The sequence below is a fragment of the Penicillium antarcticum genome, assembly GCF_028974205.1.
Source record: "Penicillium antarcticum strain IBT 31339 chromosome Unknown utg000002l_segment0_segment0, whole genome shotgun sequence".
NCBI classification, from domain to species: Eukaryota; Fungi; Ascomycota; class Eurotiomycetes; order Eurotiales; family Aspergillaceae; genus Penicillium; species Penicillium antarcticum.
Window position 1 is genome coordinate 1,009,609 of NW_026695300.1, and position 15,407 is coordinate 1,025,015.

Sequence of the window (15,407 nt, forward strand, 5' to 3'; positions counted from 1 at the left end):
TCCAAGGTAAGTTATAAAGCGAATCTGAGCCACCCGTCCTTTCTGCTCAAAGATAGCAAAAGTACTAAACACAGCTCAGATCAATAATTGCAACGCCACCCGAGATAGCTCACTCAAATCGAGAAGTTTGCCACGGTCAATGCGTTTGTTGGCTCTCAATGTTCAAATGAACTAAGTAGTTAGTTGGAACATATTTTTGACTTCAACATCGCGAAATTGAAATCTAGACTTCACATGGATCGCCCGGGATCTTGCATAACCACCAAAAGCAACCTATAGAACAGGGTGAGATTCTAAAATGCTGAAGATTATGGTCCATCTGGACATTTGGGGGCTAGCGGTAGCAAGCCACCATTCAAACTAGCGACATCCTGCATGATACCTTGCTGCACATGCAAGGATTCCAGTATAGCGCAGATCAAAACCGTTGGCGCGTGATACTGTGATATCGGAGTGCAGATGAGTGTTTCAGAAATCAATGGTAGTAGGGCTGATCAGAGAGGCGCCATTTATGTTCATGCAATGTATTCCAAGTTGAATTATGTGCGCTTTATTGATTCTAGTATTGGAGTCCATGGTTTCATGTGGGAAACAGAATACATGCAGTGAATATCAGCTTTGGGACTTCATGGAAACATGGAAGAGTCAAGTGGTTGGTAGCGGGAGTTGCGTCCAGTCAACTTCTCAAAAGATGATATTTGATTGTCAGAGCTGCAAATATCGCTACAGCCGTAAACAACCTCACCATTCCATTGCCAAGGATCAAGGAATATGCCATGTAAAATATCTCCCAAGTCGTCAGATATGCTCATGATGAGTCTTCGCTGGAGTCTCTTAGGATTATTGTCAATCACATTCCTTCCAGTCGAATTGATATGTGTGATCTGCAGCCATCTTCAATTTCGGAATGGCAAGCGCTTAGACTCACATGTCATGTACTATACAAACCATCTTTGAAGAGCTCTGCAATCGGTATCTCAAAAGTATTCGCTTCATTATGGCTAGCGGCAGCCTTCACGAATTAGAAGCTCTCGCTGAATCTGATATATGGGGGCGAGTTCAAGAGCTATGGATGATACCAACTATGTTTGAATGTTTCGATTGGAACAAGACTCTATATTCCAATGTGTTGTGTCTTCTAAAAGCTGCCTGTCGTTAGAAGGGGAGGAACTAGTGGCTCGTCATGCTGTATATCAAAACATACTTGCAGACAACTCTCGTCTCCTAGAGTCCGATGCCGAATCATTTGCTGCTAGACTTCGCAAATGCATACAACACTTCAACAGGCTTGACAAAGTTGAGCTGGCACATTATCCAACGTTGTTCCTGCTCAATCCACGGCAGCAGAGAGTCCGGCTCCTAGATTGGAGCCACCCAACTAGTAGATCGCATTGACACCCGTTCAAATTTACAGACTTTAGGATTCTCTATTACCTTCGAATGGAAGACAAACGCTCTTTGGCCTTAACAAGTCTAATCCAAGCACTCGGGTCCAACCAAAAAATCAATGTTGCATACTTTTGGACCTAGTTATCGTGGTTATATAATCCATGGATTGTTTTTAGAACGAGCGCAGTACGACTCATTTATTTTTGCTCTTGATAATCTCGAGGACCTTCAAATCTGCATTGGGGCTCCAAGTGACACTTTAAACCTCATACTTGGTCCGATCTGATTATTGAAGTCGCTCTCCATCTGAAAGTTCTCGCTCTCTCACAGTGTCCAAGTTCCATGCAACGCTTATGACCGGAGGCCGGAGTGCCTTGGAGCAATTTCTCGGAAAATTGAGCTCGCTCAGGCTAGAGAACTTCATCTTCGCCACCTTTGTGTCAAACGTACATATCTTCCATAAAGATTTTGACGCTGGCCCAGGTGGCATTCCTCATTGGTGAGATGTTTGAGGCGGATAAATACATAACTCATCTACGTACTGGAAAATTCCTTCATTCCCCTCACCAAGCTGTATTCCCTTCTTTGGGTTTAGTTTTGGCTGTTCCTTCCGGACGCTTGACCGCTTCAAAGATTTTACGTGACTTGTATTGCTTGCGACTTGAACCAGATTTCCATTAAGGAAGAAGAACTTCCTGGAATAATTGATACTGCTGTTTTCAATGCCAAAAAAAGCTAACCATCCTTTAGCATGTGGATCGATCGATTGACGCCTGTGTCGGCAGGGTTGAGTGTTTTTGATTGCCAATATAAGAATGAAAGTAGATGACTCCAACTATGCGCTCCTGAGATACATTTTGACCTAATGTAGGGAGATTTCTCCACGAAATGATGCCTTAGGAGGGTAGCTGAATCAAGAGTGACACATGTAACTGCCAGGATAAAGACTCTTGCGACTTTCATCGTAGTCAAGTGGGATTCCCCGAACAAGAAAGGTCAAATGGGCCCACTAGGCACCACTGGATTGCATGCCTAGTGTTCCAGACAACATATTCAAATTTTAGTTGCTGAAAGAAAAATCCCGTCTCAAACTTGCATTATTTCACAAACATGCGGTGAGATGTCATTAAAAACATCCAAATTGATTGGTAGTGAACATTTATCGCCGGTGGCAGATTCATTTGCATGACTTGATTTGATCAACCGACAAGCAGAAAAGGTTGGAAGTAAAGGAATGATCTAGATCTCAAAATTGCAACCAGCGTTCCAATGAGCTTGTAGCTCAAAAATTTATTGCCGCCAGGAAGATATCTCAGGAATTCGCGAGGTCTGTGGACCAAAGCACGACCTCTTTTTAGGGACGTTATACTCCGTTGTAACATGGCTGACGTGTCAAATTCCCCTGAACTAAGTGCCATTGACTTTTGTTATATCCATACATGTGCACTGGTGTGATCATTCTAGTTAAGATCTACCGCTACCATCCGACTATTTATAGCGGGTGGGGAAGGTGGGTAGTTGCATACTAAATCAAGTAATGATGATACAGATCGCTTGGGCGTAACGCATGATTATATAGCCGAATCCGAAGTATAAGAATGCCCTGATCACTCGTGTAGAATCACAATTACCCAAGAACTCCTCTGAAACATCTACAACCCATCTATCCTCGAATACCCATTACCATGCGTTTTACTCTCTTCACTGTCTTTGCCTTTGCCAGTCTTGGCCTCGCTACTGTAATTAGAACCTTCCTCGCTGCTATGGCATGATTTAACAGTATTACAGATTCCTGCCGGAGGAACGTGCAAGCCTGATGGAAGCATGGGTATCTGTGCCTCGGGTTTGTGTGTGGTAAGTGACCTTACCGATGTCCGAGAATTTCAAGAACTAATGATGTCACGTAGAAGGAGGCCAGCGCTGCCACCGGAAAGTGCAAATGATCAGCAGCACTAATTTAGATCAGAGCTGATAGTTTCATGGCGGATCCAGGAAATCTATTCGCAATCGACAGGAACTACGCGGTCCACTTTCCTTTATGTTAAACCGCTGGCACAGAGAACCGCACATTCAATATCAAGCATGCACATTACATCCTCATTCAAGTAGAAATGGTTCCTTGGTGGTCTAATGGTAGTACATGTGATGAGAACAGCACCCTGGATCTCTTCATTGTGGGTTGACAGCACACTACTATACATCATTCAGGAGAAACAGGTACAAGACCGTGGATAAGCAACCTACTTAGATATAAAACTCTTTTTCCTGGGCTTGACGCTAATAATTCAGAAAGGGGAGTGGCCACAGCATAGCAGGAATAGCAGGGAAAGCTCCTGGTTTTTTCAACTACAAGACATATGTTGATTAGAAATAGAAATATGATTTCCTACCCATAGACAACTATAGATTCGATTTTTCGAGTATAGGTAAATGCACCTTGGTGACCTAGTCGCCGACTATACTCACTTCGGATTAACGGATGTAGTCCCTGATACAAATTTTGGTCTTGGTATTAGATCATTGTGGGGATAGTTCAGGAGCTAAATGACCATTTTGTCTACATAGTTAAACTATGGATTCAACTGGAAGGCCCTAAGAACTTGATTCCCTTGTCAAACTGTGGGTCTTAACTACCATGGTGGGCGGTCCTTTCCCCTGATGATCTCATCCGAAGGAATAGGACAGTACCCAACGTTCGCTTCATACTTCAATGGTGACAACAGAATCATGTAGGATTCTCCCCAAGAAGTATGCATCTAGAACTTTATAATTTGGTACATGTCTTCAATGACGTCCATGTGGTCTTGAGAATAAATAACGTGGATAGAGCATGTTGGATTCAATGATTGACCCCTATTCCCCACACCCCACCTCAAAATGGATTTTCCATGCGAACATGCGAAATTTCACCGGATACTCGGTTTTCAAGCTCCTGCTGGGTCAAGCAGAACTAGTTCTCGGTGTTGGAGTACTACATATCCGACTCGCGGAGTTCTGATCACAACCTGTATTACACATGTCAGTGATAGAAGGTAGCGATTTCCTTTGAATTTGTTATGATCAAATTAGTGTGCCATATCTGGTAGGGCTGAATGCTCTACTCCAAGTTACATCCAAGGGATATTTTTCTTAAAATATTAAAAAAGTATCTCTTCAGCATTAGGGTGTATGTTTTGTTGATATTGTAGGCATTATTCTCTCATATCACCTGGTTTCGGTTGAAGTCATAAAGAGAAGATGGATATGATCAACCGCATGTATTCGCTCTTCAATTCGTTTACAGAGTTGTGTAGTGATCCGTTTTACTGAATAGGCACCCACCAGTCTAACCGCATTGAGAATGTCGGACTCCGAGCATCAAGATATAAACAGATAAATTTTTGGTGGTTCGTTATGATTAAAGACAAATCGATCGAATCAAGCTCTCCAGTACCTTCAATAAGAATTTATCGCAATGTCCTCCTCTCTCCCAATTGTGGTCTGCGCCCTGGATGCCGAAATCGGCAAGCCGGTCTCCGAGCTCCTTCTTCCCGAGTTTGAAGGTTAGTCCGATATACAATTACCTCTCCCATGTCCAGTACCTACTATACCCATCCTATATCGACCTCATCCCATTTTAACCAGAAGATTGTCTTCAATAACTAATACCTACCAGTAATCCACTTTATCCAGAGCCTTACAGCCGCCCAATCCGAAATCCCACACCTCCTCGCCGGCCAGGACCCACAGTCCCCACAGGTCAACAAGGTCGGCACAAATGATTACAGTAGACCGGCTCGAGCGATCATCTTCGGTCGTGGATTTGATCTGAAGGATGTTGAGGCACTTCGCGAGAAGGTTGCCGGTATTTCATTGGAACCTGCTGTTTGGATTGCTGGGGATCCTAGTCGGAGCTTACCTCCTGGTGCTGTGCCGCCGCCTAATTATCCTCAGCTTGTAGCTGGTGTTGCTAGGAAATTGCTTGGTGGGTGGGTTGAGGCTGGGGCTGATCAGGATGAGGTTCTTTTATACTAAGCTGCAATGCGTTCTCGGTGTTGATAGTATGGGAATTCAGACGAGTTTCTCGTTTTTTCCATGTCTAGGTTCCTGGAGATTCTACTTGGAAGTTGGAGATATATTTTAGGAGGCACTGGGGCTCCGCAAACACAGATGATGAGGACAAAAGCGATCGGAAAGAACTATCAGGATAGTAAAACAGAATGAAGCAACCTTGAACATTCGGCGTACAGCCAAAAATTATCGTGATGGTGGTGCATCACACCTCTCGGACGCAGATAGCATATACTTCTCACGATACTATGGTACCAACACATCAGATGCATTATCTACTGCATGTACGGGTTTGTTCCCGGCGATACCTCACATGAGAATCGAGATTACTCTTTCTCTTTGTAGCGCTTTACATGACAGCCTTAATGAAATGCATGCCTGCCTTGACACGAGGTTATCCAAAACGCGGCATTTTCTGCTACAAAATTCCTCAGCCCAGTAGCGAGCAACAGTTCACGCCACTTTATACCCCGCATATAAGCTAGGGGCCAAGGCAAGGCCACGCGACAATTTCCCCAGAAAAAGGCCAAGACGCCAAGCAGTGGTCGTGCACAAAAAGGAACACGGGCCGGAAGAATTCATCCAATGCCTGAAAGTCATGGGATCCGGACTCCGTTCATAGCCGTTGGAGGTATCAACAATGACGTGCGGCGCTGGATCGGGAGAAATAGGAGGCGAGACGATCTCTGTGCCCCCTTTAAACGCACCGGCCCAGGCCGTTTCGAAACTAGTTGGGCAGATACACTGATGATAGGTAGAGACTCGAATGAACGAGCACAGTCATATCACAACGGGTAAATTAGGAAGCTAAGTGCTAGTGATTGGCTCTGATTACAATCAGGGACCGAGAATTCCATGTTGGTGAATGTTGATCCGGGTAAGATAAGGCGCACAAAATAACATTAAAGAAAACAATACGGATGCACGAGAAGGGGCAAAGCGAAGATCCCGGAATAGATTCATTGTGTAGACAGTCTAGGATCACGGGGTATACTTTGTCTATTCATATCCCTTTTTTGCGGAGAGGACAGGGGAAGCTCCACCAGCCCTTACTGCTTCAGGGAGTGCAAGAAAAAAAGCCTCAACTCTACATAGTTCACGCCGCCCGGCAACCGTGTCACGCGCAAGGATGCAATAAAGAATGAGTTGATCAGCAGGGTACTTGAAATAGAAATCACTACGTAAACTTGAGTCAAAAATGGCGCAAATGGGTAATTGTTTCATAGTCTCCGACTGGAATTCGAACAAAGGTCGCGTTCCCGAGGCCGCAGTCGGGTCGGGATCCGCCGCTAAACCACGGGGAGAAGGATCTGGGGTTGCAGACAAGCCACAGGTAGGGTATGCCGAGTGGCGATGCGATACGAAAAGCAGAGTCAAGGCTGACTATGACTGACCGCTCATTTGTGTTCGAATGGTCCATTTATCCATTTGTCCATTTGTCCATTTGGCCGTGTGTGGTCGAGGCCATCAAGGACTACACGTAATATGCATGGTTTCCGGAGGCTCGCGTTGGAGCTTGGAGTCATGTTCGGAGGTCAGGTACCAGTCGGAAGGTGTCTCTCACTGGAATTCCAGTTAACTAGCGATAATACGCACCAGGACCCAGCGGCAATATCTTCTGCCCACCCGACCATCCTTGGAGGTGGAAATGTGAATGCGCTGATTGGCTGAGACCGCCGCGATCGATGGATGCGGATGCATCATCCTCGGCAGGTTAAACGCCGTTATTTGCTGCTGAAATCTTGAACCCAGATGCTTCCGACTTTTCAGCCGACCCTGTCGTCATCCGGCTTTGAGCAATTTTCAGACACGAAGCATTCCGGTCGGGTTCATTTAAGCCGAGATAAAAGAGAAAGAGTAGAATGAGGCCGGAAATCAGTTTCGGTTGATCGACGATTATGTCAGCCCCCCGCGATTTCAGCCGGGAACACGGAGTATAGAGACCTGTATGAACTATAAGTGAAGTCATTGCGCGTCATCTAACTGAATACAAGTGGAATTAGACTCTTTTCATGTTCATACATTGGTAGTCATTGACGATAGTTGGAAAGTTAACCTAGGTACAATTTGTAAAACAACGTTATGTTTGCCGCAACCGTCAACATAAAAGACCCTGAGACGCTCAAAGAACTTCACTTTGTAACCACCTTCAAAACGAGTTATTTTTGATAACCCCTAGTTTCCCTAGTCTTTCTAGGACCCCAGTCTAGCCTCCTTCCGATCGAGAACGTTCCGAGTACACCTCGTGTCCACTAAAACCTTTCGGGTCAAGTCGGACATACTAGGAATTTGCTACCCACGGCACTTCATCCATCACCAACCGCGTGGACGCTTCAGCTCGGCGCTCAGCCCCGACATCTTCCGTGAAACTGTGGAGAAACATTACCCTTCATACTCATGATGCCTGCCGGAAAGGACTATATTAGTCCCAATCGCCCCGAGTCTCCTGGACCTCTGGCTTCTGATTTCTCTCAACAGCAAATCGCGAAACAACGCAACAATAACTATCACTCCACTTCACTCAGAAACATGGTTGCTACATCTGTGAATCGCACTGCGCTGCACCCTGGTGGTGTCCAGTATGTTGCCTCGATCTGACTGTCGTTGACCTCGCTGACCATCTCTAGGCCTGGCAAGGGCCACACCGAGCTCGAGGAGGAACTCCACGAGACCGCCCACATTGACTATGACCGTGTCGCCATTGTGAGCATACCCCGCGGTCTATACACTGGACCCAACTAATACCTCAATAGATTGCCAACCCCTCCGTCCCTGCTCTTTACGAAGATGCTCTCGTCTATGAGACTGGTACCGCCGTCACCTCCAGCGGTGCTCTGAGCGCCTACTCTGGTGCTAAGACTGGTCGTTCCCCCTCCGACAAGCGTGTTGTCCAGGAGGCTTCCTCAGAGAAGGACATCTGGTGGGGACCCGTCAACAAGCCCATGACTCTGGATGTGAGTGACTTTTGCGCGATTTTTTTTTGCATACTCCAGCCCTTGCATATGAGACCGATCAGCTCCACAGGGATCCCTTGCATATGCATCGGGAGACCAAGCTTTTCTGGCAGCCTTTCGCGTAACATTAGGAAGCTGTCCTTTCCGATACATTCCTATGTCACTTGAACTTGTATCACTGGACTTTCCTTTTGCCCAATTTGCCTCTCGGCTCTCACTTGCGGCTCCCTTTGGACCGAGGCTAGCACGTGTATGACGTCATTGAATCATTACTAATCACTTCTTCAGGTCTGGCGTATCAACCGTGAGCGTGCTGTCGACTACCTCAACACCCGTAACCGCATTTATGTCATCGATGGTTACGCCGGTTGGGATGAGCGCTACCGCATCAGCGTTCGCGTTGTCTGCGCTCGCGCCTACCATGCTCTTTTCATGCGCAACATGCTGATCCGCCCCAGCCGTGAGGAGCTCGACCGCTTCCACCCCGACTATGTCATCTACAACGCTGGCTCTTTCCCTGCCAACCGCTTCACTGAGGGTATGACCTCTGCCACCTCTGTTGCCATCAATTTCGCCGACAAGGAGATGGTCATCCTCGGTACCGAGTACGCTGGTGAGATGAAGAAGGGTGTCTTCACTGTCCTCTTCTATGAGATGCCTGTCAAGCACAACGTCCTGACCCTCCACTCCTCTGCCAACGAGGGACAGAACGGCGACGTCACTGTCTTCTTCGGTCTGTCCGGTACCGGCAAGACCACCCTGTCTGCCGACCCTAACCGTAAGCTCATTGGTGACGACGAGCACTGCTGGACCGACACCGGCGTCTTCAACATTGAGGGTGGTTGCTACGCCAAGTGCATTGGTCTCTCCGCCGAGAAGGAGCCCGATATTTTCAACGCCATCCGTTTCGGATCCGTCCTTGAGAACACCGTCTTCGACCCCATCTCCCGTGTTGTCAACTACGACGATGTCACTCTCACTGAGAACACCCGTTGCGCCTACCCCATTGAGTACATCGAGAACGCCAAGATCCCCTGCAAGAGTGACAACCACCCCTCCAACATCATCCTGCTCACCTGTGATGCCCGCGGTGTCTTGCCCCCTATCTCCAAGCTCACCCCCGAGCAGACCATGTTCCACTTCATCTCCGGTTACACCTCCAAGATGGCCGGTACTGAGGACGGTGTCACCGAGCCCCAGGCTACCTTCTCTTCTTGCTTCGCTCAGCCCTTCCTGGCTCTCCACCCCATGCGCTACGCCAGCATGCTCGCCGAGAAGATCAAGGAGCACAAGGTCAACGCCTGGCTCCTCAACACCGGCTGGGTTGGCGCTGGCGCCACCACCGGCGGCAAGCGTTGCCCTCTCAAGTACACCCGTGCCATCCTGGACTCCATCCACAGCGGCGAGCTCGCCAAGGCCGACTACGAGATCTACGACACCTTCAACCTGCCCGTCCCCACGTCTTGCCCCGGTGTCCCCAGCGAGCTCCTCAACCCCGAGAAGAGCTGGACCGCCTCCACCTCGTTCAAGGAGGAGGTTACCAAGCTTGCCGGTCTCTTCAACGAGAACTTCAAGAAGTACTCCGATGAGGCTACCCCTGACGTCCTCGCTGCCGCGCCCCAGGTTTAAAGGACTTGAGCGGTTTCAAAATTTCTTTTTCTCCTTTGGTCCTTGTTCCTCCGATGGGATGAATAAGTCATTTGCATGGCGTGCTACTTTTTCCTGGTGATCACTTTCTTGGATCACCTCTCACGTCTGCCGCTTGTATCGGGACGAGCGTTGGATATGTTTGATTTCCCCCCGAACTGGGCTTTGTTTTTGAATCTAGGCCATCGATCTCCCTTGGCTAGATGGAGTTTGTGATGTTTATGAATTTCCTTCATGATAGTCAATGATATCATTCTTTCTAAAAAATACTCTTCCTTGTAGTATCGTATACATAAGTTCTCACTAGAAGCTAGTATCTATCTTGCTTACTACATGTTTAGCAAACTGTCTGACCGAAAAGCAGGAGCTTATTCTCTTGATAACAATACTGAGAAGTCTCTTAATAATAGGTATTCAGAAGGGTCTTTGCAAATATGAGGGTTTTTATGTTCAAAGAATGGGTATTAGACTACGGCACCATTGAGGGTAAATCAGCTGCCAAAAAAAGGCTATCTTGGACGCCAGAGTGTTCCTCTGCCAGTCCCCTTGATTAACACAATCTATCTGTCAAAGAACATCGGTTTCGCTTGTATACATCACTGAAGTACAGCATATTCACATGCTCATCATGATATTTTGTACCGGACTCTTGCACACGAGTTGCCCGATTGGTGCCTCCTTATGAGAAAGCTCTGGGTCTTGCTCACTGATTATTCTACAGCATATCAGTAAACGGCCTAAACAGCAATTTCAATGACACACCAAGGCTTTTATACTATCTCAAGACTATATCTAGGCCCAATTGGATGAATTCAATAAAGTTCAACTGCTCGCCGGAAATGGGAAACTGCTGCTGCTTGCGGAGAAATTCAATGTTCACTACCATGGTTGTGCCTGTCAAGTGGATTGCTCGTGTTTTGAGTCTCTACAGATGAGGTTGAGGTCGGTCGTGGTTAGCCGAGGTCGACGCAATTGCTTTTGTATCTTTTAATCTTCCATTTTTGTAGAGCACCTGAGAACTCATCCCTACTCTTTGATAATCATGATTGTCCAATATTTTGATATTTTCAGTTTTTGTTATGTAGAAGCTACATTTCGTCATGGTCATTCCTACTTGACGCGGAGACATGTCATCTTCCCACGTAAATTGTCTAACTTGCCGGAAAATTGATTTGGTGGATTAAAGTCACTTACTAGATATCTGTCCTATGTCTCTTCCATGTCTAACAACTGATTTTCTCGTATTAGATATAATGCAAGACGTAAGAGACGCCACCAACAAAATACGAGCATAGTCATGAGATCTCTATTGCGCTTTGATTAAAATCGCATAAATGCTTCGAAGTGACGTAGAAGCTCAGGCCAGAATTGTCTTTCTGATATTTTCTGTCAATTGTATGACTTTCACTGAAGTAACACCATACACAAACTATCATCATGAAGATCAACTTCAAAGAAGCTATGGGCTTCGTATCCACGATCATGGCTCTCATGTTGATTCTTCCGTCCAATACGATTGGACAGAAAATCTGTCATACAAGCAATATCGTAAATAACCAAGTGGCAAATTGTGACTGTGCTCAAACTTTCACGGAAGTTGGCTGCAAGCATTGTATCGATCCGACATGTCCAAACTCCAATCACAAAGCTCCTCTGCACTCTTGCAAAGGTTGCACGAATGCAGACATAAACTGCGGTCAAGCCTGCGAGCTCTACTTTTCCCAATTATGCCATTGCCTCAAAAAGACTGCCCATAACTGTCAAAACAGCGGCAGATGGTGGTTGGAAAACTCCCATTACATCATCACCACCCAAGATCAGGTAACAGGAATCTTGGAATTGGGCTCTGACAATGGTGGCTGGGCATTTGGACAGTCCTTGCTGGCGCAAGGCGTCTCTCAGAATGGAAAGGTTGTTGGGAGGGATACGGGCGCTCTGTCGGTCAATTCAGTCACAGTGAGGGATCAGGATCAGATTCACATCCATGTGTGCGACAATCAAAACAGCAAACTTCGCGACTATCTGTCAACAAAGGTTCAGAGAACAGACTATTCGACCCTGAAGCGTATTACTTGGACTAATTCACACTTTCCATTGAATACTATACGTTGTCAGGCATCCCAGAAAAAGGGTGCTTCCAATATGGACGTTGCAGGGATTACAACGACCTATGTCAACAAACAAAAGAATCCATGTGACAGAGATTTCGTGGGAGCTGGACTCATTACCGACAAACACGATTATCCCTGGGTATGTGTCACCAAAAACGAGAGGTATAGTGCAGAGGAACTGCTTTGCGGTACTTGAATCAGATGATTCAGGTCATCCCCGACAGAAGTATTGAATGCTCTCCTGGTGCACAAATGTTATCTAAAAGTTTGTTCGTCATTAGTAGCTATTTGATTCAACCGTTCTCATTGGCAACTCGCATCGACTTCAGGTTTTTGCTGTGAGCCTAGTTGGATTGGTGTTTCAGTTACGCCGACCCGCAAGTGAATAAGCGATGTGATTGTGAAGCTGAGTGCCTCCATAAGCACGACGGCGAGCTGAAAATAGAACGTCCCCCTGCTCGGCAGCATCGTCATGCCTATTACTGATGTAGAACCGGCAGTATTCCTCTCGCTCACAATTTGATCCCACTGGTATTCTCATACAGTTCGAATATTGAAATTCCAGTAAAAGGATAAATTCAGGTAGACTTAGGACATGGTTTCTCAATATACAGAGTCCATAACACCAATTTTTGATAAAGCACTCCGATACCGAGACGTGGAACTATTATAACCAACAGAATCCCCATCTAGTCTCGCAAATTCCTCCACAGCACTCATGGTTTTTGGTGCAACTTTTGCCTCTCTCTATAGAATGCATGGTAAGTTTCAAAGTCTCACAATGAAACGGGGTGCATGAACTCACCCTTACAAGCCAAAGCGGACGCACTCAACGCAAGGACACAGCAAATGGCTTGGGTAAAAAACTTCATATTGAGTATGTCTGTTCGTGTTTGGGAACCAAATGTTTTATGTTGAAGTGTGAAAAGAGATGAGATTAAGTTGGATATCAAGATCTCTAAATACATCAAGATTCACGTCGTACATCAAGTATACCCGACCGTGACGTGTCAGTATGGCTGGAATCTCACGACACTACATCATCGAGTAGCCATTACAGAACCAATTGCCAAAAGATTATCTCACGTAGTCTTAGATAGCCATATATGCAAGTAGGACATGATCATGTCCAACCCGATCTCCACTGCCTCGGAGTATCTACTACGAACTTACCCCTACATATGGTAGTGAAACCAAGAGACTTGCTTCACCTTCGCCGTAAGTGACGACTAGTACTACCTAGACCCATGGATGTGAATCATTGAAATGAAACGATAATATCAATTCGCTTGAAAATTTTGCTTATTTTTTCCCCTGTATTCTCATGCCATTCCCCCATTCACACGAAGTGTCTGCCCAGTCACCCAGCGACTATCACTACTACATAAGAATGCAATACTATCAGCGATGTCCTCGGTATCTCCAATCCTCCCATTGGGATTGAGACCCTTCAAAAATTTCAGCGTCTGCTCGGACTGATTCCGCATGAACAGATCGGTGGCAGTAGGCCCGGGGGCCACACAGTTGACACTAATTCCTTTGCGGGCGACATCCTTCGACATAACCCTAGTCATCTGCTCGACTGCGCCCTTGGTTGTAACATAGGGCAAGTAGGTAGGCATGACAGTGGAGGCAGCACATAGTGTTGTAGATAAGAGGACAATATGTGACCCAGGGCCCATATGTGGAACGGCTTTCTATTGCTGGTTAGCTTTGTTCCGAGGATAAGTTCTCCAGGAGTTCGACTTACTTGGCATAGAAAATAGGGTCCTTTAACATTCAAGGTAAACATCTTATCGTAGACCTCCTCCGTCGTGTCTTCAAGTGTAGTGAGGGTCATGATACCAGCGCAGGGGACCAGCAGATCAATCTTGCCGAAGCGCTGGATGCTTTGATCGACGAGGGATGTTATTTCGGCCACATCGCCTACATTGGCTTGAATTGCGATCGCTTTATCAGTTCCAATCTCATTCACAACCTCTTGGGCTGCTTCGGGGTTCGAGTTATATCCCACTACCACATTGGCGCCGTCCTTGGCGAGGCGTAGGGCTGTGGCTCGGCCGATTCCTTTGGAAGCACCGGTGACGAGAGCGACTTTTCCGACGAGAGACATTGTTGACTGGGTATTCTTAGGTTGCTGTGGGATGTAGTTATTTGAATTCCTATTCACTCCTCAATTCGGTTCTCTTTATACAAATCGAAAGCACGGGGCTGAGATTTTACTTTGGGCGCGGCGGATTTACGTGCGATGTCCGTCATGTTTACCCCGGTCAACCGGCGTAAGGCTCTTTTTCATATATTTGATCCTTTGATTCAAGGACTATTCTTCTATTGGTATATCTGACCGCAAAGTCCGAGAACTCCGACCTCACCGATTTGCGACCGGTGTAAAGGACATTCAGCCTCACTCCTACGGCTGGTAAGGCGTAACGTAACTCCAGGCCGAAAGCTGTCGAACTCGTCCTGTTGCTCTGTATGCACTGAAAAGATAATGGTCTTTTTATGCAGTTTGATGTGTATGCATGGTTCAGTGACACTGAGACTGTCTGCCAGCGTCTGAGCTTGAAGAGAAGGTCATGTCTGTCGAGCAGCGCACATACTCAGAAATCAGTATTGGAAAACGTATCCAAAAGTATGACTTAAATATATCCTAGGCTCTCATGCAAACCCGAGGATAATGCCTGAGTGAATTGGTGCATCTGGTGCATGTTGCTGTGCTGGAATGTTGTGTGGCGTGGCCATAGACTGCCGACGCGGCTTTATCCTCGATCTCCGGAGCCAAGCAGCGACACCTTATATCGAAGGCCACGTCATCAGATTGAAACTAACTTGTCCTTTTCTTTGTAAATAGTTTTGACATCAATTCATCTGCAATGATACATCTCTAAACAGATTGATCGCCCATGCATGCGGGGAGATACGACTGATCAGTAAGGAAATCGGATTTGTCTTGTGTCCAAATTTGGCTGGTTTGAGACAATCTTACCTTGTAGTCTGCGTTTCTTTTTATTTGGTCCATATGAATACCTTGGGGATAAGTATATTAGGGCTAAAATCTTTTTTTTTTTTGTATTCCTCGGGCTCATATCTCTATAAACTTGATTGAATAACAAAACTTCAGGTGATCATTTATGTGAACGTCACAGCGACTCTTCCGCTCTGAATTAATTTGCTGTAAAACCTGTGGTCCATTATTTGGTCTTGCCTACCAAGTTCCTGATACAGTCTGCATAGCTTGACTGTGGGGTACCAGATG

The 15,407-nt window shown here is 46.3% G+C and overlaps 3 protein-coding genes across 3 annotated transcripts; 2 read left to right on the forward strand and 1 right to left on the reverse strand.

The window, feature by feature from the left end:
* Positions 1–4,843: 4,843 nt before the first annotated feature.
* On the forward strand, positions 4,844–5,403 carry N7508_001370 (uncharacterized protein; the record flags this gene model as incomplete). The annotated part of the gene is made up of 2 exons (XM_058459436.1): positions 4,844–4,931; positions 5,045–5,403. The coding sequence occupies 2 exons, from the start codon at positions 4,844–4,846 to the stop codon at positions 5,401–5,403; spliced, it is 447 nt and encodes a 148-aa protein (XP_058322968.1).
* Positions 5,404–7,804: 2,401 nt separating this feature from the next.
* acuF (phosphoenolpyruvate carboxykinase PCK1) lies at positions 7,805–10,022 on the forward strand (the record flags this gene model as incomplete). The annotated part of the gene is made up of 4 exons (XM_058459437.1): positions 7,805–8,018; positions 8,067–8,142; positions 8,193–8,393; positions 8,682–10,022. Exons 1-4 carry the CDS (start codon positions 7,837–7,839, stop codon positions 10,020–10,022), a joined length of 1,800 nt encoding a protein of 599 aa, XP_058322969.1. The 5' UTR covers positions 7,805–7,836.
* A 3,451-nt stretch (positions 10,023–13,473) lies between these two features.
* Positions 13,474–14,264, reverse strand: N7508_001372 (uncharacterized protein; the record flags this gene model as incomplete). Its single annotated transcript, XM_058459438.1, has 2 exons — positions 13,474–13,848; positions 13,902–14,264. The coding sequence occupies 2 exons, from the start codon at positions 14,262–14,264 to the stop codon at positions 13,474–13,476; spliced, it is 738 nt and encodes a 245-aa protein (XP_058322970.1).
* Between the last annotated feature and the right edge of the window lie 1,143 nt (positions 14,265–15,407).